This window comes from Calliphora vicina, chromosome 4, assembly GCF_958450345.1.
Source record: "Calliphora vicina chromosome 4, idCalVici1.1, whole genome shotgun sequence".
NCBI lineage: Eukaryota > Metazoa > Arthropoda > Insecta > Diptera > Calliphoridae > Calliphora > Calliphora vicina.
The window spans coordinates 55,826,052-55,850,277 of record NC_088783.1 but is presented as its reverse complement, the minus strand read 5'-3'; the positions used below and the strand labels follow the sequence as shown (position 1 = coordinate 55,850,277).

Sequence of the window (24,226 nt, the reverse complement as noted above, 5' to 3'; positions counted from 1 at the left end):
ACTGCCAGCATATTTAAACCAAAGTATAACATTTAAACAATTGTAAATAATCGTAACATCTTTTTTCGTATTCCTTTCTGATGACAACTTAATTGATTTAGTTGAGAACGTGACCAAGAAAATGAATTTTGCATTAGATGTTTGTCGTTTATAATTTTGTTGTCGTGCTGATTTCCAATGAAGCCTAAAGTAATTGTTTTCATTTTCTGTAGTTATTACACGACTATTTTCTATTTGTGTGTTAAAAAACATGTTATTTATAAAACGATTTTTGTATTTATTTAAATACATTTTATTGGGGTCAAAAGTTTTTATATTACAGAAATTAAAACAATGAATATAGTAAAAATTGCAATTCAGTGTTGATGAAATATTTATTTGAGACATATGAAAATGTTTCTTTATTAAAAAAGTAACGCTAAAATGCATGTCATCAAAAGCATTAATGAAACATGCTTAAGGGTCTGCTGTCCAGACTTGTTAATCCAATCTACATATTTAAAAACATTGGTATAAATACCAGCATGCCCCGCAGCACAGCCATAGCCATAGGAAACAATTCCTGTAATCACATCTATAGATATGTTTAATATAAAAAATGATTCAATTTATTTAAAAGAAATTACCATTACATATTAAAGGACCTCCGGAATCACCCACACATGCATCCTTATCTTTATCGTAAATATTTGAGGCACAAATTTTCTTACCGCTGAAATTGGGAAACTTTCTCCTGCAGTATTTTCTTGAATGCAGATGCAAGTCAACATAAAGTATTTCATTAGCCAGTGGTCCATGCTGTTGCAAACTAAACTTATATTTAAATAGAAAATATTTATAATAAATAAAACTACAGCATACCATATATAATTTTCCCCATCCCACAACTGTGCATAGATTCCCTGCTTGAAAGTTATGTTTGGGTAGTAAAATTTTTGCAGCAAATTTTGAATCCAACTGGATATCCTCTTCCAGTATCAATAAAGCAATGTCATGAAATAATGTACTGTTCGAATATTGGGAATGTGTGATGACTTTTTTAATATTAATTTCTTGGGTCTGTGTAGCTCTCTTTAAACGCACTGGAGTTTTTGCCACCACTTTATATGCTGAAGATGAAGATTTCTTACCATTTCTAGTAAAAGAAAAATTATTATATTAGCTTTGAATTGATTTAAATACGTACCTATGAACACAATGGGCTACGGTTAAAATCTTATTAGCCGCTATTATTGATCCCGCACAGAAATGAGTGTAACCAAATTTATTTGCTGTTTCATCCCGACGACGTATGGAGACAACATATTTTGTTAGTGAGGCATAGTTGGGACGGTAACCACCAACAATGCGAGGCTCAATAGTTACCATTTCTACTGCATTATCATCAGCATCGCTTTCGTGGTAATTGCAAGAAATAAGTTTTAAATAACATACGAAGAAAACTGGAAAAAATTTAGGATATATTGCTTTTGACATTTTATTGATTAGATCAAATGTTTACTTCGAAATAACAAATTAGAAAAATAGTTATCGAAAAGAGGGTGTTTCATATAGAATAGGTTATTCTTTGTAGAATAGCATGAAAAAAAACCGGTTCCTGTAAAATAATAAATTGATAAAAAATAGCATGAAAAATTAATAGTAAAATCGGTTTGTATAGATTAACATGAAAAAAACCAGTTAATATAGATTAACGCGAAAAATATCATACAGATAGGAATGAAAAAGTACAGGTTCATCTAGAAAATAAACCAGTATAATGAAAAATAAACCGGTTACTATTGAATAACATGAAAATGGAAGCGATTGCTACAGAATAACTGAAAAACAAGTAAGAAAGTATTGTCGGGCTTGAACTACACAAAGTAAAAGATCAAAAATATTTTTCTTTAAAAATTTTAATAATTTATATTTTTGAGTGATTTTCGGAAGTGGGCCTTATATGGGAGCTATGACCAATTATGGACCGATCACCATGAAATTAGGTCGTGTGATTTATGTCTCTATGAAAGTTTACTATGTTGAATTTTGTGAGTAGACCAACATTTTTAAGCGATTTATGCACGTTAAAGTGATTTTCGGAAGCGGGTCTATATGGGAGCTATGACTAATTGTGAACCGATCGTAACAAAATTTGGTGACATGAATTTTGTATATATAAAACTTACATTTATAAATTAAACATTTATGACCGATAAAGTCCAATTTCGGAAGGACATTTGTATGGGGGCTAGGTGAAATAATCGACTCAGAAAGTGATTCTAAGTCGATCGGTATACTTTAAGGTGGGTGCTAGACTAGTTTTTTGGGCGTTACAAACATCTGCACAAACGCATTATACCCTCCCCACTATAGTGGTGTATTGTATAAAAATGTAAATTGAACTGCCTCATATTGAACAGCATGACAAATTAAACGGCTTATATAGATTAGCAAGAAAAATTAGCAATTTTATATAGATTAACATAAAAACATAATAGAAAAATACAAAAAAACGAAGCGGTTTATAGAGAACAACATTGAACATAAACCGATTTGAATAGAATAACATGCAAAATAAACCGGTTTCTAAAGAATAGCAATAAATTTTCATAAAAAATAGCATGAAAAATAACAAATTCGTTTGCTACTACGAATCTGTTTTCTCTGTGTAATAAAATAATAGGATACGCTACATCCGGGCAGCTCTAGAACTTTTGGTAAATAAAACCATCCATAAAGAAGGTTGCCAGGATGCTGCACGCTCAGCGAAAAACACGCAGAATATGCAATGCACATAGATAAACTATTGCTCCACGCTGCACTAGATATAAATATTAATATTTATGGTAGAACTAGCTCACCCGACAGACCTTGTCCTGTCCAAGTTAAAAAAATGCTTGTGTTTGATTTCTGAATTTGTGAGAAGCGGTTTGAAAAGGGTAAAAATAGCTAAAAACAAAAAAAACTTATTAGTGAATGATAATTTTTATTAATATAGGACATAGAATAAAATATACACAGAAGCGCTACCAAGAGACAAAGAAACTAAATTTGTTTGTACATATTTTGGGTTTTTATATAAGTAATTAAACGCTTTTTAGCCAAGTTATTAGCGAATTTATATATTTTGAGTTTTTATATCAAAAATCAATATTTGTTAAGAAATATGAGTGATCACAGATCGGGCTGCTTTTCTTGATTAAACGCTTATTGGCCAAGTTATTAACGAATTTAGATATTTTGAGTTTTTATATAAAAAATCGATTTTAGGTCAGAAATATGAGTGATTACAGATCGAGCTCCTTTTCCTGATTCAACGCTTATGGGCCAAGTTATTAGCGCATTTAGATATTTTGAGTTTTTATATAAAAAATCGATTTATATTAAGAAATATGAGTGATCATAGATTGAGCTCCTTTTCCTGATTCAACGCTTATGGACCAAGTTATTAGCGAATTTAGATATTTTGAGTTTTTATATAAAAAATCGATTTTAGGTCAGAAATATGAGTGATTACAGATCGAGCTCCTTTTCCTGATTCAACGCTTATGGGCCCAGTTATTATCGAATTTAGATATTTTGTGTTTTTATATAAAAAATCGATTTTTAGTCAGAAATATGAGTGATCACAGATCGAGCTCATTTTCTTGATTAAACGCTTATTGGCGTGGTAAATTTTTTATTCCGTAAAAACCTAAGTTGGGCTATGACCAAAATTTGTCTAAATTGTCCTCCGTTCTCTACTAATGCACTTACCAACGAACGACATTTGATTTTTATTTATATAGATAGATTACTCGTACAAATTTGAAGGAATCTAACACTTTTAGTATCTTATATATTCTATTTTTTGTATTTACTTCATATGGTAGATGCCACGCACACGTTCAATACGACTCCAATTTTATTCTCAAATATTTATGATTTTAAAGAGATGATTCCTAGATATTTGATTTTTAAAATTAACTCTGTATGGGAAGTCCCACGCATATTTCTTCTCTTCTCACATATATATTATTCAAATATACACTTGTTTGATTTTACTATTTACTTTTACTAAATTTCTATGCCAAATTGCCACTTCTGTATAAAATAAATGTTATTTTGGATAAGATTAGATTTTCATTTATTGAATTAAAAAACTTCAACGTTACTAGACTTTCGTTAATGCTTCTTATTGATTTAATGTGGTCTTTATTGATATTAAGTTGTTTTTTCTCTGGGTGTATGTTTTATGGGAAATTGCATTTTCAATTGAACTCAATTGAAGCAGAAAACACTGCACAAGTTCAATATTATTGTTGACTGTCTTGAGTATAATACTATGATGGTTTTTTATATTTCCGAATAGAATAAAACTATAGGAAGAGCATTTTCAAACTCGAAATTTTACTCTACTGGAAAAAATTAATGTGCTGTTTTTCTACAGCGAACGAATACTTTGATTGGAAATTTTACATGTGTTTTGTTATTGTAACAAAAACCAAATACATGTAAAACGTCCACTCAAAGCACTCGTTCGCTATAGAAAAACAGCACATAAATCTTAGTGAATATAGTCTATTTGCGTATAGCTTTTTATTGAATCGTCAATAAGTGTGCAACTGCAGTCACAAATAGTAAGATATTAAAGGTTATACTGTTTCTAAAGTACTGACACCAGCAATGAAAACCACGTGTATCTTAAAAATAAGTTTGTGATGAATTTTTTAAACAAAAGTGTCTTATGTGAAAGACTTGTAAAAATCACATCCATATTTAAAGACCCTCTAAAATATGTATGATTTTAACTTAAATAGCAACCCCCATACCAACTACAAAATACTGTTATTTTATAACGTAGTATGTCGACTTCATAGCAATATTTGTTTTTCGACCTTACTTCCAAAAATTTATTTAGTTGTTAAAAAAATTCACTACTGTTTTCAACCAGAGGCTGTGATATTATATCTTTGAGATGCAGTTATTGAGACATTAAATAGAGTAACCATATTAAAGTTGCAAAAATTTAAGTTATTAATTTAGTTATAGAAATAGAATATTATTACTCTGTCATAATTTTATAGCAATTTATGTATATATTTAAACAAGAAGTTGGCCACCTTTGTGAAAATTCAATTCCTTATGTGGTGTAACTAAATGTAGACGAGTAGAACACCATGTGTGATTTAGTTGTTTTCCTGGTCAAATTGCAGACAAATGTCTATTTTTTTTGAGATTATCATTATCAGAAAATAAGTAAAAAGTTTTAGTTTTCAAGAAGTTAGTAAATGTTTAAATGAAAGAATAATATTAACAAAAACTTTAATTTTCAAGGAAATTTACTAGAAATACTTATACACTTACACTACTCATAATCTACTCATACTCCACTTAATTAACAACATAATTTTAATATATTAAACTTTTGTAAACGATTAGTCAAGAAAAGCATATTTCGTATGCCTACCTTGACTAATCGTTTACGTTTTATGAGATGAAGTAGGACCTCTTAGCGGATAAGTAATATTTTCTCATGGAACCTAATTAAATATCACTCATACGTCTCAAAGTCAAGATTTTCATTTTCTTATTATTTTTTTAATATTTATAGAATTTTTGCAAAATTTTAATTAAATTTTACATTCATATATCATTTATCATTTTATTTGTTTGACTCTAGCTGAAAAAATCTTAAACTTAAAATCATTGTTATTTTATATGCTAAATATCAAGGTTCATTTTTAATTTGTGCTCACGAAAAGGAAAAAAAAGAAAAACATGTCCATTACAAATCTCAGACACTTTAAACAACTTAAAAGTTTTACATGCGTTACAGTTCATTTGTCAACAAAAATTACAAACAAAAAAATATCAACCTTAGTGAGCTGGCAAGAAAAACAAAACATAAAAAGATAAAATAAAAACGAAAATTACGTTATGCTGTATGTCATGTTGAAAGCAAAAATTAAAGCAAGGCAACATCGAATGAAATAAACCATTAATCATTCGCCAATTTTGTTTGTATTTTTTTGTAAAGGTCAAAGTTAAGCAATTAGTATATATATCTACGTATATTATCCATAATAAAGTCTTTAAGTAACCAATAATTAAGATTTATGTGAAAGTCAGGAGCTCAGAGATATTAGTCCTAATTAGTTATATGTATACTGATATTGATCTTAATGTTTCACTCTTATTATTCAGGCTAACTTAACATTTTTGCAAACCCTATGACACACTAAACTTGCCGACATTTTTAGTACAAATCAAAACATAAAAAAAATATAACAATGTAACTAATTGGCTTAAGAGTGGCAACAACTTTTTTCATTACTCTTTGTAGAGTGTAAAAGAAGACAATCAAAATATACTAAAATAAAAACCAGGACAAAAAAATAACTAAACTTAAATGAGAGAAGATTTTATTTAAAACCTAATGACTGAGTGACTGGCATTGTATACAATTATTACAAAAAAATTCAAAAACTGTTGATGTTTATTTTTTTGGTTTATTTGTTGTTGCAATTACATGTTAAATTAGAGCTTGAATTTAACTATTTAGAATTCAAATCAAGCAAATTTACCAGTAGTATCTTAAATACAATCGAGTATGTTGAGCAAAAATTAATCAGATTTTTAAAGAAACTGCTAGATAGTTATAAGTAAACTTTATATAGGGAATAAATAAATTATGTAAATATTTGAGATGTATTTCAGATAACGACGGACTATATTCAAAATAATCTAATCCTCTAGGCAACATAAGTTTTTAAGAGAGCAAAACAACAGTTTATTTCGGTTATATATGAGAAATATTGAATTCTTTCTTCTACTGTATATTTTTCAGGCCACTAATAAATTGTTGGCAAATTTATAAAAGATAGAGGATTTTCTTTCTACAAACAATAAAATAAATATTTTACATTTTAATTTGAATCTAATTTGAACCTTTCGTCAATTCAAGCTAGTTTTATTCACATTATTTATTATCGGGATTTAAAAATGCGGGATTCACAATAGATGGTGAATCTTTTGAAAAAAGGTGTTTTTCTTTAATAACTTATTCTTATCATGAAATTTATTCTCACTTAGATTTTAAACATTATAGTGTAAAGAACATAGTTTTTTTGCTTAGAAAATGTTGGATTTTTCTCCAACAAAGCGTCATGTGCGAGAAGTTTAGCTTTACTTCATTAATTTGAAGAACAAAATTTCAATGTGAGAGAGATGGTTTTGCGATTGAGAAGTGTTGATTTTGACACGTAAGTCAAAGATCTTGCAGGCCAGATAGATAAGTTTGAAGACCAAGAATTGAAGGAATTACTCCATGAAGGTTGTTGTCAAATTCAACAAAAGCAACAAATTGAGAATGCTTGCGAGCAGCAGGAATCACCCAAAAAGCAGTGAAATTGGACACCATACGAATTGTAGTCGAGAGGCCTTGAAATACGATTTTGCATTTCCGAAATGCTGCTTGAAATCTATAAAAGAAAATCATTTTTGCACCGAAAAATGGATCCATTGCGATAATCCGCAGCGTAAGAGATTGTATGTGAAGACCGGTCAACCAGCCGAATCGACACTAAAGCAAAATATTCATGACTTTAAAAAATTGCTCTGTATTTGGTGGGAGCAAAAGTATTCTACCTGTTATAAGCTACTGAAATCTGGCCAGACCATCACAGACAAACTGTACCGAATGAAACTTATTCGTATGAAGCGCGCATTCACCGAAAAACACTAAATAACTTACATTTATACATAAATATATATAAATAAATATATTGATATTGGTAATGTAAAAACTGTATGTAACATCCAGCAACCAAACAAATTGTGGGTTACACCACTTTTGCGCTGATGGCGCACAAACTATATATCGAGCCCACAAAGTATATCGAGCCCTTAGCGCCAAATTATCGTAAGCGACAAAACACAAACTTTACAGGAGAAGGCTTTTTTGATTATTTTGAAATTTATGCATAGAATTAAAAATTTTATTATGCGATATAATATAATTTCGTTCAAGCTATATGTCTATTTTTCAAAAATATTTATAACTTTTGACAATTAAAAATTCATGGAATACTTTATTGAAAAATAGGACAAAAAGTATTTTTTATTGAACTTTAGCATAGATACAAATTGTTCGCATTGAAATTAAATTTTTATTTATAAATAGTATTTAATGAAATTTCACAGTTATGTAGATTTTTCTATTCAAAATGGAGAAATAAAAACGAATTTTGAAATTTATTATCAGCAATCCCGCAATTCCTAAAAAAGTATTGAAAAATTCCAAAAATGGGAATTTTTAGTTTTTTTGCTATAATTTTTTTTTGCCATACCAGGGTAGGGCTTATCGGAACCCTTCACAAGTTAATTAGAAACATAATGGGCCACCTAAAATCGTTTACTATATTTTGATATCGAATATGCGATTTGAGAATTTTGTCTCTAAAGTTTAATTTTACATAAAAAATAGGTGTTTTTGAATGGACCTGGTCCCCGGTAACAACAATTTTTAAATTTTTTTCATTTAAAGTATTTTGTGAAGACTTAGCTTTCAGAAAGTAGAAATTCCTTATACATCCTCTTACAAATTTTTTGCAATAACTTAAAAAGAAAAAAAGTTATTTTTTTCCAAAAAATTAGCGAAAAATCGCCTTTTTAAAATTTTATAAATTCAAATGCATATAACTTTGGACTTAGTCATTATTATACCCTTCACCATGAGTGGCCTTCACCATATAAGTTTGTCATTCCGTTTGTAATTTCCACAATTTTCATTTGCGACTCCATAAAGTATATATATTCTGGATCGTTATAGATAGCGGACTCTATATCCAAGTCCGTCTGTCCGCCTGTCCGTCTGTGTGTTGAAATCAATTTTCCGGAGCCCGAAAAAAAATTACATACACGATTCATACATCACTATCTCCGAAATTCTTCCGGCTCGGTCGCTAATTAAAATCGAGAAAATCGGTCCACAAATGGCTGAGATATAAGGAAAAAACTAGGACAACCTCGATTTTTGACCTATATCTGGATTACTAAGTCATTAATATAGACAATATGGATATCTAATGATAGCTATTTCAAAGACCTTTGCAACGACGTATATAAGACCAAAGTAAGTTGGACATACAATGGGTCAAAATCGGAATTAACCCGAATTTTTTTTTCATCAAAAAAATTTTTTTTGTCATAAATTCTTTTTCCAAAAAAATTAATTAAAGAAATTTAAAAAAAATAATTTTGAAAAAAGTTTTTTTAAAAAAAATTAAAAAACATTAAAAAAAAATTTTGATTTTGTTTAAATAAAAATATTTAAAAAAAAAAAATATTTTTAAGTATAATTTGGTGAAGGGTATATAAGATTCGGCACAGCCGAATATAGCTCTCTTACTTGTTTTTAAATAATTCTTTTTCTTCTTTGACACATACATGTGTTGTTAGTCCAATAAAGAAAAACTGAAGAAAGTCGGGAAATATTTGGATACGCTGTTATCAGAAAACTGGAGTAGGGTGGGTAAAAATGTTGAAAATCTAATTTTTAAATACGAATATCTCCTAAGCTATAAGAGATAATGGACAGGTTTTTTGTAGTGCTCGATGAGAAGATTCTATATATGAAATCGGAACTCAAACGAAGAAATATGATCGTTTTAAAAACGTAACATACCCGAGGTGTCCTACTTTGAGGACCCTTGGTCGCGCCCCTAGAGGGTCCATGAGGTCCACGTTCAAAACTTAAACTCGACAACACATCTTCTTTTCGCATGTGAAATTTAATTCAAACCAATCTAATAATTTAGAAGTTACAGATTTATTTCCCTCTTTTTTTTCTATACCACTATCCCCCAGTAACACGAAGTCTGGTTATGTTATAACTAATAGTTATACTGTCAGTTTTCATACAAAAATAATTTTAACCGACTGTATAACTATTAGTTAAGGCCTAACCAGACATCGTGTTAATGGGGGTAAACATTAATTTACGATAAAATCTTACCCCCTATATATGAAGTAATTAACAATTTTGATATTCTGAGAACGCTAAAACATCAGTCGGTCCATAAAATTTTAATTTCTGCAAAAAAAAGGGCTCGATATATGTATGGATCGATAGCCGAGTATAGCCATGCCCGTTAGAGTGTCCCTAATTTTTTTTGTCCGTCAGTGCATCTTCATGTTGAAACCAATTTTCCGTAGCCCCCAAAAAATTTCCATCCATCAATATATCCGCTATACTACTGTTTCGGTTGCTATTTAAAATCGAGAAAATCGCTCCACAAATGGCCGAAACAGGACAACATAAATTTTTGAGCTATTTCTGATCTATGTATATCTATACTACTAATACCCGTAATTTCAACAAAGAGATATCTAGCAGAGCTTAGTTACTTATGGAGTAAAAATATTTGGTAATTTTTACCCCTAGATATTGATTTGAAATTATTGTCAAGTTACCTTTTAGGTAAATTTATCTGCTGGGTATTTTACACCGTAGATATCTATTTGTTGAAGTTACGGGCATAAGTCATTAATATAGACAATATGGATATCCAAAGTTCTTTGCAACGACGTATATAACGCCATAGTAATTCGGACCTACAATGGGTCAAAATCGGGTAAATATTTTTTAAACCGGTTTCTTTTTACCAAAAAATTTGTTTTACTAATCTTTCTAATTTTTTAATTAAAAAAAAAGTTTTTCGTAAAATTTGTTTACTAGTAAATAAAAAAAAATATTTTTTTTTTAAATTTTGTTTACCTAAAAATATTAAAAATGTTCAATTAATTAATCAGTGTAGTGAGAGAGTATTGAATATAGTCTCTTGAAAATCTCATTTAAACCGTTATTGAAGATGTCATTTGGAACTTTTTTGATTGATGAGCTGAACAATTAAAACCAATGGTCCATAATCATAGTCAAAAATAAAGTACATTTTAAGAGAATTAAACTCGACTTTACTTAAGAGTGGACTTTAGGTCTATCATAGACAAGTTAAAGTATACTTCTGACGCTAAAGTCGACTCTAAATATAAAACTAGCTGAAGTTGTTTTTAACTCGTTTAACGACAGCATCAGCTGTTCTTCGCCGAGTAAAAAAGTTCGTCACAAAGTAAAAAATGTTTAAGTTACAAGATATTGGTAGAGATTTTGCATTTATTGAACAGTTATCAATAAAATTAGTACCAAAATATCGTAATTATGATATTAATCTTATCTTTTCCATTTTTCCACAACAAACAACTTTCTTTCTTTAGATGTCCCGGTTACTTTTATTGTTTACGTTTTTTGGATTTTTTTTAATTTTGTATGTCAGCTGTTCAGCGTTGCCACTTGTCTGTTTTTTGTTGTATATTGTATGAAAACATTTTCTACATTTGCGGTGGCACCCAGTTAAAGTCGGTTCAATTTAAACCATACTTTAATTTTAACTATGGTTGCAAATTAATAAAAAGCAGGTTTTTATTTTAAAGTTGTTTTTAAAAAGAACCGACTTTAGTGTTTGACTATGATTATGGGCCAATGTCTTTTTAATAATTGTTTTACTACCTCCCAAAACAGGATATTATTTGAATCTGAAATGTTAGGCCTGCTGTATACAATTACTAAATATTCGGATGAAATAAATTGTGGTGATGGATGAAACTATATTTTTTTTTTTACTAGACAACTTTAATAAGTCTACAAGAAACAAAACAATTTATTTCTGCTCTACTCTTCCCTGGACACAACATAATTTATGGCATTATAGCCAAACCAATAACTTTAGTCATAATTCATCAGTTTTATAAAAAAAAATAAAAAAAAAACAAAAACAAGTTATTTCTTTTGGAAAATCTTTATCATAATTTTTGGAAACCAAACTCTAAAAACTTCAAAACAAAAAGAGGCAAAAAATAAAGTGATACTCTGCTTTTGCTGTGTGGTAAATATGAGGGTGTGTTTATGTGCCAGTGTAAAAGTACTGTTGCAACCGATTTGTTACATATTTTCGGTTGTCTTGTCAAAATATGATGATACTCTAACTGCCATAAGTTTATGATGTTCTAAAGTAATATTTTCAGTTGTATTGCTTTTTATTTCATTTCTCCAAATATGTGATGAAAAAAAATTAAGAAACACAGAGTTGATGTTGCAAAAGTTATTTTGTTGTTCAACTTGACTGCACATAATAGACAATGAACATTGCAACGTTTTTGTTTTCTTCTTGTTTTGTTTCATTTTGCCGCTTTCGCATCTTATGTCTTGTATTTGTTGCTTGTAAAAATATTTTGCCATGAACTAAACTATAGTTTCAGTTTCTTTTTTTTTGTCGAAGGAAACAGATTGTTCAACGAAATAACTGTGCCTCTGTTAGAGCTGTTGTGTTCATGGCAGAAAAAGTTCAAAATGTGCTAACGTGGCAAAATACTTTATTTTTGTATTTAGTCTTTTAGTTTTTGGCCTTCTGCTTCCCAGTAGTGAAGTTATGATAAATTCAAAACTCTCTGCAAGTTTTTGTTCTTTTAAAATCGTTTGGCTTTGCAGTTGTTTTTTGTAAAGTGTAAATTTTTTTAAAATATTTCCATTCAATGCAGTTTTATTTTGTTTGTAATTTTTCTGTTTAATTTAGTTAATTTGTTTTAAGTTGCTTCATAAAATATTTTGCTAGTTTCATTCCGATTGTTGTTTGTATTTTATTCTATTTTAAATGAATGCATCCTGCAGGGAAATCCGTCGCTTTTTCCTTTTTATTGTTGTCATACGTCTTTTTGGAGTCAACTATCAGAACAACTTTTAAGCATAATTTTTAACAAACATTTAGTTGCGATTTTGTATGTGAATTCAATTTATAATGATTCAACATTCTTTCATTCAGATTCACTGAACTATATTGTATTCGGAAATAGAGTCTATTCTCATGAGTAGAGTAGAGTATGAGTACAGTATGACTAGAGTATGACTAGAGTATGACTAGAGTATGACTAGAGTATGACTAGAGTATGACTAGAGTATGACTAGAGTATGACTAGAGTATGACTAGAGTATGACTAGAGTATGACTAAAGTATGACTAGAGTATGACTAGAGTATGACTAGAGTATGACTAGACTATGACTAGAGTATGACTAAAGTATGACTAGAGTATGACTAAAGTATGACTAGAGTATGACTAGAGTATGACTAGAGTATGATTAGAGTATGACTAGAGTATGACTAGAGTATGACTAGAGTATGACTAGAGTATGACTAGAGTATGACTAGAGTATGACTAGAGTATGACTAAAGTATGACTAAAGTATGACTAAAGTATGACTAGAGTATGACTAGAGTATGACTAGAGTATGACTAGAGTATGACTTGAGTATGACTAGAGTATGACTAGAGTATGACTAGAGTATGACTAGAGTATGACTAGAGTATGACTAGAGTATGACTAAAGTATGACTAGAGTATGACTAGAGTATGACTAGAGTATGACTAGAGTATGACTAGAGTATGACTAGAGTATGACTAGAGTATGACTAGAGTATGACTAGAGTATGACTAGAGTATGACTAGAGTATGACTAGAGTATGACTAGAGTATGACTAGAGTATGACTAGAGTATGACTAGAGTATGACTAAAGTATGACTAAAGTATGACTAGAGTATGACTAGAGTATGACTAGAGTATGACTAGAGTATGACTAGAGTATGACTAAAGTATGACTAGAGTATGACTAGAGTATGACTAGAGTATGACTAGAGTATGACTAGAGTATGACTAGAGTATGACTAGAGTATGACTAGAGTATGACTAGAGTATGACTAGAGTATGACTAAAGTATGACTAAAGTATGACTAAAGTATGACTAGAGTATGACTAGAGTATGACTAGAGTATGACTTGAGTATGACTAGAGTATGACTAGAGTATGACTAGAGTATGACTAGAGTATGACTAGAGTATGACTAAAGTATGACTAGAGTATGACTAGAGTATGACTAGAGTATGACTAGAGTATGACTAAAGTATGACTAGAGTATGACTAGAGTATGACTAGAGTATGACTAGAGTATGACTAGAGTATGACTAGAGTATGACTAGAGTATGACTAGAGTATGACTAAAGTATGACTAGAGTATGACTAGAGTATGACTAGAGTCTAGAGTATGACTAAAGTATGACTAGAGTATGACTAGAGTATGACTAGAGTATGACTAGAGTATGACTAAAGTATGACTAGAGTATGACTAGAGTATGACTAGAGTATGACTAGAGTATGACTAGAGTATGACTAGAGTATGACTAGAGTATGACTAGAGTATGACTAGAGTATGACTAGAGTATGACTAGAGTATGACTAGAGTATGACTAGAGTATGACTAGAGTATGACTAGAGTATGACTAGAGTATGACTAGAGTATGACTAGACTATGACTAGAGTATGACTAAAGTATGACTAGAGTATGACTAAAGTATGACTAGAGTATGACTAGAGTATGACTAGAGTATGATTAGAGTATGACTAGAGTATGACTAGAGTATGACTAGAGTATGACTAGAGTATGACTAGAGTATGACTAGAGTATGACTAGAGTATGACTAAAGTATGACTAAAGTATGACTAAAGTATGACTAGAGTATGACTAGAGTATGACTAGAGTATGACTAGAGTATGACTTGAGTATGACTAGAGTATGACTAGAGTATGACTAGAGTATGACTAGAGTATGACTAGAGTATGACTAGAGTATGACTAAAGTATGACTAGAGTATGACTAGAGTATGACTAGAGTATGACTAGAGTATGACTAGAGTATGACTAGAGTATGACTAGAGTATGACTAGAGTATGACTAGAGTATGACTAGAGTATGACTAGAGTATGACTAGAGTATGACTAGAGTATGACTAGAGTATGACTAGAGTATGACTAGAGTATGACTAAAGTATGACTAAAGTATGACTAAAGTATGACTAGAGTATGACTATAGTATGACTAGAGTATGACTAGAGTATGACTAGAGTATGACTAGAGTATGACTAGAGTATGACTAGAGTATGACTAGAGTATGACTAGAGTATGACTAGAGTATGACTAAAGTATGACTAAAGTATGACTAAAGTATGACTAGAGTATGACTAGAGTATGACTAGAGTATGACTTGAGTATGACTAGAGTATGACTAGAGTATGACTAGAGTATGACTAGAGTATGACTAGAGTATGACTAAAGTATGACTAGAGTATGACTAGAGTATGACTAGAGTATGACTAGAGTATGACTAAAGTATGACTAGAGTATGACTAGAGTATGACTAGAGTATGACTAGAGTATGACTAGAGTATGACTAGAGTATGACTAGAGTATGACTAGAGTATGACTAAAGTATGACTAGAGTATGACTAGAGTATGACTAGAGTCTAGAGTATGACTAAAGTATGACTAGAGTATGACTAGAGTATGACTAGAGTATGACTAGAGTATGACTAAAGTATGACTAGAGTATGACTAGAGTATGACTAGAGTATGACTAGAGTATGACTAGAGTATGACTAGAGTATGACTAGAGTATGACTAGAGTATGACTAGAGTATGACTAGAGTATGACTAGAGTATGACTAGAGTATGACTAGAGTATGACTAGAGTATGACTAGAGTATGACTAAAGTATGACTAGAGTATGACTAGAGTATGACTAGAGTCTAGAGTATGACTAAAGTATGACTAGAGTATGACTAGAGTATGACTAGAGTATGACTAGAGTATGACTAGAGTATGACTAGAGTATGACTAGAGTATGACTAAAGTATGACTAGAGTATGACTAAAGTATGACTAGAGTATGACTAGAGTATGACTAGAGTATGATTAGAGTATGACTAGAGTATGACTAGAGTATGACTAGAGTATGACTAGAGTATGACTAGAGTATGACTAAAGTATGACTAGAGTATGACTAGAGTATGACTAGAGTCTAGAGTATGACTAAAGTATGACTAGAGTATGACTAGAGTATGACTAGAGTATGACTAGAGTATGACTAGAGTATGACTAAAGTATGACTAGAGTATGACTAGAGTATGACTAGAGTATGACTAGAGTATGACTAGAGTATGACTAGAGTATGACTAGAGTATGACTAGAGTATGACTAGAGTATGACTAGAGTATGACTAAAGTATGACTAAAGTATGACTAAAGTATGACTAGAGTATGACTAGAGTATGACTAGAGTATGACTTGAGTATGACTAGAGTATGACTAGAGTATGACTAGAGTATGACTAGAGTATGACTAGAGTATGACTAAAGTATGACTAGAGTATGACTAGAGTATGACTAGAGTATGACTAGAGTATGACTAAAGTATGACTAGAGTATGACTAGAGTATGACTAGAGTATGACTAGAGTATGACTAGAGTATGACTAGAGTATGACTAGAGTATGACTAGAGTATGACTAAAGTATGACTAGAGTATGACTAGAGTATGACTAGAGTATGACTAGAGTATGACTAGAGTATGACTAGAGTATGACTAGAGTATGACTAGAGTATGACTAGAGTATGACTAGAGTATGACTAAAGTATGACTAGAGTATGACTAGAGTATGACTAGAGTATGACTAGAGTATGACTAGAGTATGACTAGAGTATGACTAGAGTATGACTAGAGTATGACTAGAGTATGACTAGAGTATGACTAGAGTATGACTAGAGTATGACTAGAGTATGACTAGAGTATGACTAGAGTATGACTAGAGTATGACTAAAGTATGACTAGAGTATGACTAGAGTATGACTAGAGTCTAGAGTATGACTAAAGTATGACTAGAGTATGACTAGAGTATGACTAGAGTATGACTAGAGTATGACTAAAGTATGACTAGAGTATGACTAGAGTATGACTAGAGTATGACTAGAGTATGACTAGAGTATGACTAGAGTATGACTAGAGTATGACTAGAGTATGACTAGAGTATGACTAGAGTATGACTAGAGTATGACTAGAGTATGACTAGAGTATGACTAGAGTATGACTAAAGTATGACTAGAGTATGACTAGAGTATGACTAGAGTCTAGAGTATGACTAAAGTATGACTAGAGTATGACTAGAGTATGACTAGAGTATGACTAGAGTATGACTAGAGTATGACTAGAGTATGACTAGAGTATGACTAGAGTATGACTAGAGTATGACTAGAGTATGACTAGAGTATGACTAGAGTATGACTAGAGTATGAGTAGAGTATGACTAGAGTATGACTAGAGTATGACTAGAGTATGAGTAGAGTATGACTAGAGTATGACTAGAGTATGACTAGAGTATGACTAGAGTATGACTAGAGTATGACTAGAGTATGACTAGAGTATGACTAGAGTATGACTAGAGTATGACTAGAGTATGACTAGATTATGACTAGAGAATGACTATAGTATGGTTTTGGTAATTGATAAAATCAATTTTTATTTCCCTCCATATAATCATTTATTATTGTAAACTGTTATGAGAAACCCCCTTTTTACAAACGAATACTCTATTTAAAACCACAAACATTTATAAGTATTTAAAAATATAAATTTTTGTGGCGAACAACAAGTCTGAGTAATCATAATTTTAATTATCCTGTTGATTTAATCGATTTCAATTAAAATGAGAGTGTAGAAAAAATATGATTTTTCGCACACGAAATAAACTACAAACTAAAAGCCGTATTTTGATATTTAATGTTTCTGATTGAATCATATTTACATACCCATCAGGAGCGAATAGTGACCAGCAGCAGCAACAACAAAAATCAAATACAAATTTTTACACAGACAGATTTCTACGTTTTATAGAGGATGGGAAACTTTGTGAACACATGCACAGACAATCAAGGAAACCAAAATATTTATGAACATTTTCACACAAAACCTTCATTTCGTTTAACTGAATATGAGTTTTTTTGTGTTTTCAATTTTGTAAAATTTACACAATTTTAATAATTCCTAGGGGAGATGCAACAATAAATACTATTGGAGATAATGATTAAAATCTGATAATGGGTTATAAAAAATTATAATTAAATTAAATTTCAGTCAAAATTGAGGAGAATTTAAAGAAAACTGGCATTCATTTTTATTGTATTTATACAAAAATTTGCCATAATTTTATTCTACCTCCAATTAAAACAAAGTCAATATGAATTTTTTGAATATTCATAGCATGGAGAAAATATACATAGAGCGGAAACCTGAAAAATACTCAAACAAACAAATTATTCAAAAAAGTTACTCATGCGAGTGTTTTTTTTGATTTCGTATTATTTTTTTGTTTACTAATACATTCAGACCACTTAGGTTTTTTCCAACTGAGTTAGGTCTATGACAAAAGAGTTTCTGCTCTATGTGTATTTCTCTATAAACCATAGTTGCTTGAAACGAAGCAGTCAATGAATGAGTGGTAAATATAAAAATTTGTTGTTTACATTATGGGCACATTTAATTTTAACACACAGTTGTGGGAGTTCTGTCATATTTAAATTGGGAAATATGTGATAACTGCTACATGCATTTGCACAATTAAATGGAATTTTACACACATTGGCAGTGGGCATTATTTTAATATTTTTGGTAAATTATTACAGATTTTCATTTATCAACTGGAGCCATGTAAAGATTTCCAAGTGTACATGCAACTTGCAATTATTGTGGTGGAAATGTTTGAATAAAATGAAGCCAACTAAAGAAGGATAATGTGAAAAAGTCATTTGTGTAATTATAAATTAAGTTAAAGTGATAGATTAGACTATTACCCCAATTCTGTTCGACAATTGTTTCGTCTTGTCTGAGGAAGAAAAGTAGTCGAAGTTATGATTCAGTAGGACAATATATTTTATTCGTCTGGGTTATATGGTTTGTGTCTATGATTTACGTTATTATCAGGTTATTACTGCCAAGATATTTTTTTTTGTTAAACTTATAAATTTTTGTTCTAATTTTTTCATTAAATTTATACATTTTAACTGTTTGGCAATAATGTTTTTATGAAATTTGACAAATTAAAAAATTAATTATTAATAAAATATTGTTCAATTGTTGACGAAAAATGGAAGATAAACATATTCACCAGTTTTGGGGCATTTATAAGTTTCATTGGATGTTCTGTAGCCGTCTCTTCTTGCAGTGGTACATGTTCCTGGTTTTGTGAACATTTTTTCCGTCCTTTCGAAGTTTCTATACTCCATTCTACCCTTCTTTGCCTAATTTTTGTTGGGCAAATTCTTAGAAGACGTTTGTGAAGCTCTCGTATTAGTTTGAGGAGGGACACAATTCCCTGGTCTTTCATCACGTACTTTGTTTAATGTGGATCATGTCTCCTAGTATAACAAAAGTGTCCTTACAGTGTTTGGTAGCTTCTTTATATTCTTTACTTAAAGTACCTGTGTCTGTTTTCTATGTGTTTGGGGCCAATATCGTTGGGGGAGTCCCTTTAGAACAGAATTTCTTATTCTGTCCGACTGATGATAGATAGATAAATAGATAAGTAGATAAATAGATAAGTAGATAAATAGCTAAATAGATAAATAGATTAATAGATAAATAGATCAATAGAAAAATAGATAAGTAGATAAATAGAATAATAGAAAAATAGATGAATATATAAATAGATAAATAAATAATTAGATAAATAGAAAAATAGATAAATAGAATAATAGATAAATATAAAAATAGATGCACAGATAAATAGATGAATAGATAAATAGATGAATAGATAATTAGAAAAATAGAAAACTAGATGAATATATAAATAGATAAGTAGATAAATAGAAAAATAGATGAATAGATAAATAGATGAATAGATAGATAGATTGGTTTTATGGCGCAATTGTTTTCTTTCAACTTGAAGAATGTCCGTTTTTGAAACAAAACCAACAAAAGAAAAACTACTCAAACTATTCTAGAAGACTACAAAATTGTTTTCGTCTGTTGAAATTGATATTTAAAATCGTCCACAATATTTTACTGAATCAAATATTTTACGTTATTAAGTGCCATAATCCTAGACAACAACCATTATTGTTTTATAGAATTCAAAACTAATAACTCAAATGTGAAAAGAAGAAAATTCGTCCCAATTCGTCTAACAGAATTGGGGCATATATCAACTATGCAGGGTTGGTTTCTTTAAAGAACCTCGATAATTTCCATACAGTTTTCATAAGCATAAGCACTAGTCAGGGATGTGTCAACCTCAATAGAGTGGAAGTCATTAGCATCCCTTGTCTTTGTCATCTTGAATTCAAATACCTCTTATCTCCATATGCTTAGTCCCTAAACAATACAATTAGTTGGTCACATTGTCTCATCTGTACCCTGATAATCTGCTACTGTTGCCGGTATATTGAAATCTCGATAAGTTGAAAAATTCTGTAAATGAATTGCAATTATTGTCGACAGAATATTTCAATATTATGTTTTCTCTTTTTATATGTAGCTACATTTAAACCCAACCACCCAAAAATGGACATATGTAAACTCCCACACAAACTGTAATAACTGAGGGCCGGTACATGTTATTATAACTGACTGCAACATAAGCTTTACATCTGCACTCTACACAAACAATGGCACAAATAAGTTCGAGCGTTGGTATGAAAGTTTGTAGTCATGTTTTAAAGCATGAGTGTATAAACATTCAATTGTCTCAGTATATGTGCATAAATAAGTTTGTGTCCAGTACGTCCATTTGGGTGGCCCCTAATTTTCAACTTTTCGATTTTCGCTCTAAAATTCAAGAACCCATGACTATTAATGTGAAATTCAACTAGAGCTTGCAAAATCATTTGGAGCTACTCAATCAGCAATTTCAAAATTTTTGCAAACAGCGTGTCTGAAATTATGTTTGAACACTATAAAATAAACTGATTTTTGCACCGAATCATTACTTGCAATAACAAATGGATCCATTGCTATAACCTGAGGCTTAGGAAATCGTTCGTGCAGCCCGGCCAACCAGTCGAAACGACATCAAAGTCAATTATCCATGGCGCCAAGGTAATTGTCTGTATTTGGTGCGAACTAAGGGATCCTATCCATTATTAGCCACTGAAATCTAATCACACCATCACAGGCAATCTTTACCAAATGCAACTGATTCGTCAAAAGTTAGCGTTGGCCAAAAAACGCCAGGACACATGTTGCAATACCACTTGATTCGTTCTTGTCCTCTACAGTTCTTTTGGCTTGGAATCCATTTCTATAGAAAATCATTGACATTTTGGTCAAATTATTTTCTATAGAAAATCATTGACATTTTGGTCAAATTATTTTCTATAGAAAATCATTGACATTTTGGTCAAATTATTTTCTATAGAAAATCATTGACTTTTTGGTCAAATTATTTTCTATAGAAAATCATTGACTTTTTGGTCAAATTATTTTCTATAGAAAATCATTGACTTTTTGGTCAAATTATTTTCTATAGAAAATCATTGACTTTTTGGTCAAATTATTTTCTATAGAAAATCATTGACTTTTTGGTCAAATTATTTTCTATAGAAAATCATTGACTTTTTGGTCAAATTATTTTCTATAGAAAATCATTGACTTTTTGGTCAAATTATTTTCTATAGAAAATCATTGACTTTTTGGTCAAATTATTTTCTATAGAAAATCATTGACTTTTTGGTCAAATTATTTTCTATAGAAAATCATTGACTTTTTGGTCAAATTATTTTCTATAGAAAATCATTGACTTTTTGGTCAAATTATTTTCTATAGAAAATCATTGACTTTTTGGTCAAATTATTTTCTATAGAAAATCATTGACTTTTTGGTCAAATTATTTTCTATAGAAAATCATTGACTTTTTGGTCAAATTATTTTCTATAGAAAATCATTGACTTTTTGGTCAAATTATTTTCTATAGAAAATCATTGACTTTTTGGTCAAATTATTTTCTATAGAAAATCATTGACTTTTTGGTCAAATTATTTTCTATAGAAAATCATTGACTTTTTGGTCAAATTATTTTCTATAGAAAATCATTGACTTTTTGGTCAAATTATTTTCTATAGAAAATCATTGACTTTTTGGTCAAATTATTTTCTATAGAAAATCATTGACTTTTTGGTCAAATTATTTTCTATAGAAAATCATTGACTTTTTGGTCAAATTATTTTCTATAGAAAATCATTGACTTTTTGGTCAAATTATTTTCTATAGAAAATCATTGACTTTTTGGTCAAATTATTTTCTATAGAAAATCATTGACTTTTTGGTCAAATTATTTTCTATAGAAAATCATTGACTTTTTGGTCAAATTATTTTCTATAGAAAATCATTGACTTTTTGGTCAAATTATTTTCTATAGAAAATCATTGACTTTTTGGTCAAATTATTTTCTATAGAAAATTATTGACTTTTTGGTCAAATTATTTTCTATAGAAAATTATTGACTTTTTGGTCAAATTATTTTCTACGGAAAATCATTGACTTTTTGGTCAAATTATTTTCTATAGAAAATCATTGACTTTTTGGTCAAATTATTTTCTATAGAAAATCATTGACTTTTTGGTCAAATTATTTTCTATAGAAAATCATTGACTTTTTGGTCAAATTATTTTCTATAGAAAATTATTGACTTTTTGGTCAAATTATTTTCTATAGAAAATTATTGACTTTTTGGTCAAATTATTTTCTACGGAAAATCATTGACTTTTTGGTCAAATTATTTTCTATGGAAAATCATTGACTTTTTGGTCAAATTATTTTCTATAGAAAATCATTGACTTTTTGGTCAAGAATTTTCTATGGAAAATCATTGACCACCCTTGTATCCATATGTCCTAGTTTATATGTTTATGTCTTTGTTGTGCTGCCAACTGTCCAGTGTTGTTTATTTACAACTACTGCAAGTGTTTTTGTTTGAGTGGGTTGTGGTGGTGGTGGATGTGTATCTATAGGTACGGATAGGCAGACAGTTTAACGGATGTGTATAGTTGTTGTTCGGACTTGTTTTGCATGTGGTTGCAAATAAAATATACTCTTGTAGGGAGAAATAGAGAGCAACACAGAACAATATATGTATGTGCATAAATGTCCAAAATATAGTTGCATCAATATGCTTTAATAGCAATCTGAAAAGTTTATTAAAAAATTTAACAGATAAAATTAAAATTTTTCCTCAAAACCAAAACAACAGCGAGATGTTGAAACAAATGAGTATTGTGAGAGTTTTAGAAAATCGCGTTGCAAAGTTAGGAAGGATATAAGAGAAACATGTGTTAAGTATTTTCTGCTATTTTTAAATAAAAACTTTTTAGTCAACCCTCGTATTTCAATATATATGTATGTGTGTTTGATTATATGGATGTAGAGGCGTTTTAAATTCAGATTTAATCGTCTGCAATAATATTATTTTGTCGAATTTGCATATCTCTGGCTACACGCAAGGACACTTGTTGGTTAAACAATGACAACAACAACAACGACAACACCAACAACAATTGCAATAATAACAATAATAACAGCAACAATAACATCATCAATGACCAGCAAAAAGGAAAGATAACTGTGGTTTCTACTATTTTAAACAGCAGCAACATATGGACATTATTTTTAATTTTTTGTTTATCTTTTTACTTTACTTTATTTTATTTTTACTTTATTTATTTAGACTTGTTTCTTTTGGTTTGGAATTTTATTTTAAATCTCTTTGTTTTGCTTGAAAGAATTAAGGTGAGTATGAGGAATATGCTTTCCGTTACATATTCTTCATACGTACCTTAATTCTGTTAAGAGTAATTTATATTACTCATACGCTTCTAGAGCATTAGTAAAAGTCATTACTTGATCAGCCTCATTTGCAAAAAAGTACAGTCCAATGATACCTCCAGCCTAAAATATGCCTTAAAAGCGACACTTTCTAAATCCATTTATTTTTTGACAATTTCAAATCGTGATTTAATCAAATCTACTTTAACCTTTCTATTAATTTTGTCAGAGTTGACGAAGCCAGATCAATACCGTGGCTATATTTTGTACGAAATTTTCGAATTCTGACCACTTAAGGTTTATTATTTTGTGTTGCTAAATTGGACAATGAACCTTTAGGTGGTTAGAATTTATTTTCTATAAGACGGTAGTCTTTTCTATAAGACGGTAATCTTTTCTATAAGACGGCAGTCTTTTCTATATGACGGTAGTCTTTTCTATAAGACGGTAGTCATTTCTATAAGACGGTAGTCATTTCTATAAGACGGTATTCTTTGTATAAGACGGTAGTCTTTTCTAT

General features: G+C 30.1%; 1 protein-coding gene across 1 annotated transcript; it reads right to left on the bottom strand.

Moving 5' to 3' along the window:
- Positions 1-404: 404 nt before the first annotated feature.
- On the bottom strand, positions 405-1,368 carry LOC135958434 (chymotrypsin-2). The gene is made up of 4 exons (XM_065509337.1): positions 1,187-1,368; positions 862-1,135; positions 627-813; positions 405-574 (listed from the first exon to the last, which is right to left on the bottom strand). The coding sequence occupies exons 1-4, from the start codon at positions 1,366-1,368 to the stop codon at positions 405-407; spliced, it is 813 nt and encodes a 270-aa protein (XP_065365409.1).
- Between the last annotated feature and the right edge of the window lie 22,858 nt (positions 1,369-24,226).

What these genes read in the sequence shown, in the direction of transcription:
- LOC135958434 (XM_065509337.1), bottom strand. Translation starts at nt 1,368, where the DNA reads ATGGTAACTATTGAGCCTCGCATTGTTGGTGGTTACCGTCCCAACTAT. An exon ending in GTAGCCCATTGTGTTCATAG is followed by an intron (nt 1,136 to 1,186) that starts GTACGTATTTAA and finishes TTCTTTTACTAG; the next exon opens with AAATGGTAAGAAATCTTCAT. An exon ending in AGGTCCTTTAATATGTAATG is followed by an intron (nt 575 to 626) that starts GTAATTTCTTTT and finishes ACATATCTATAG; the next exon opens with ATGTGATTACAGGAATTGTT.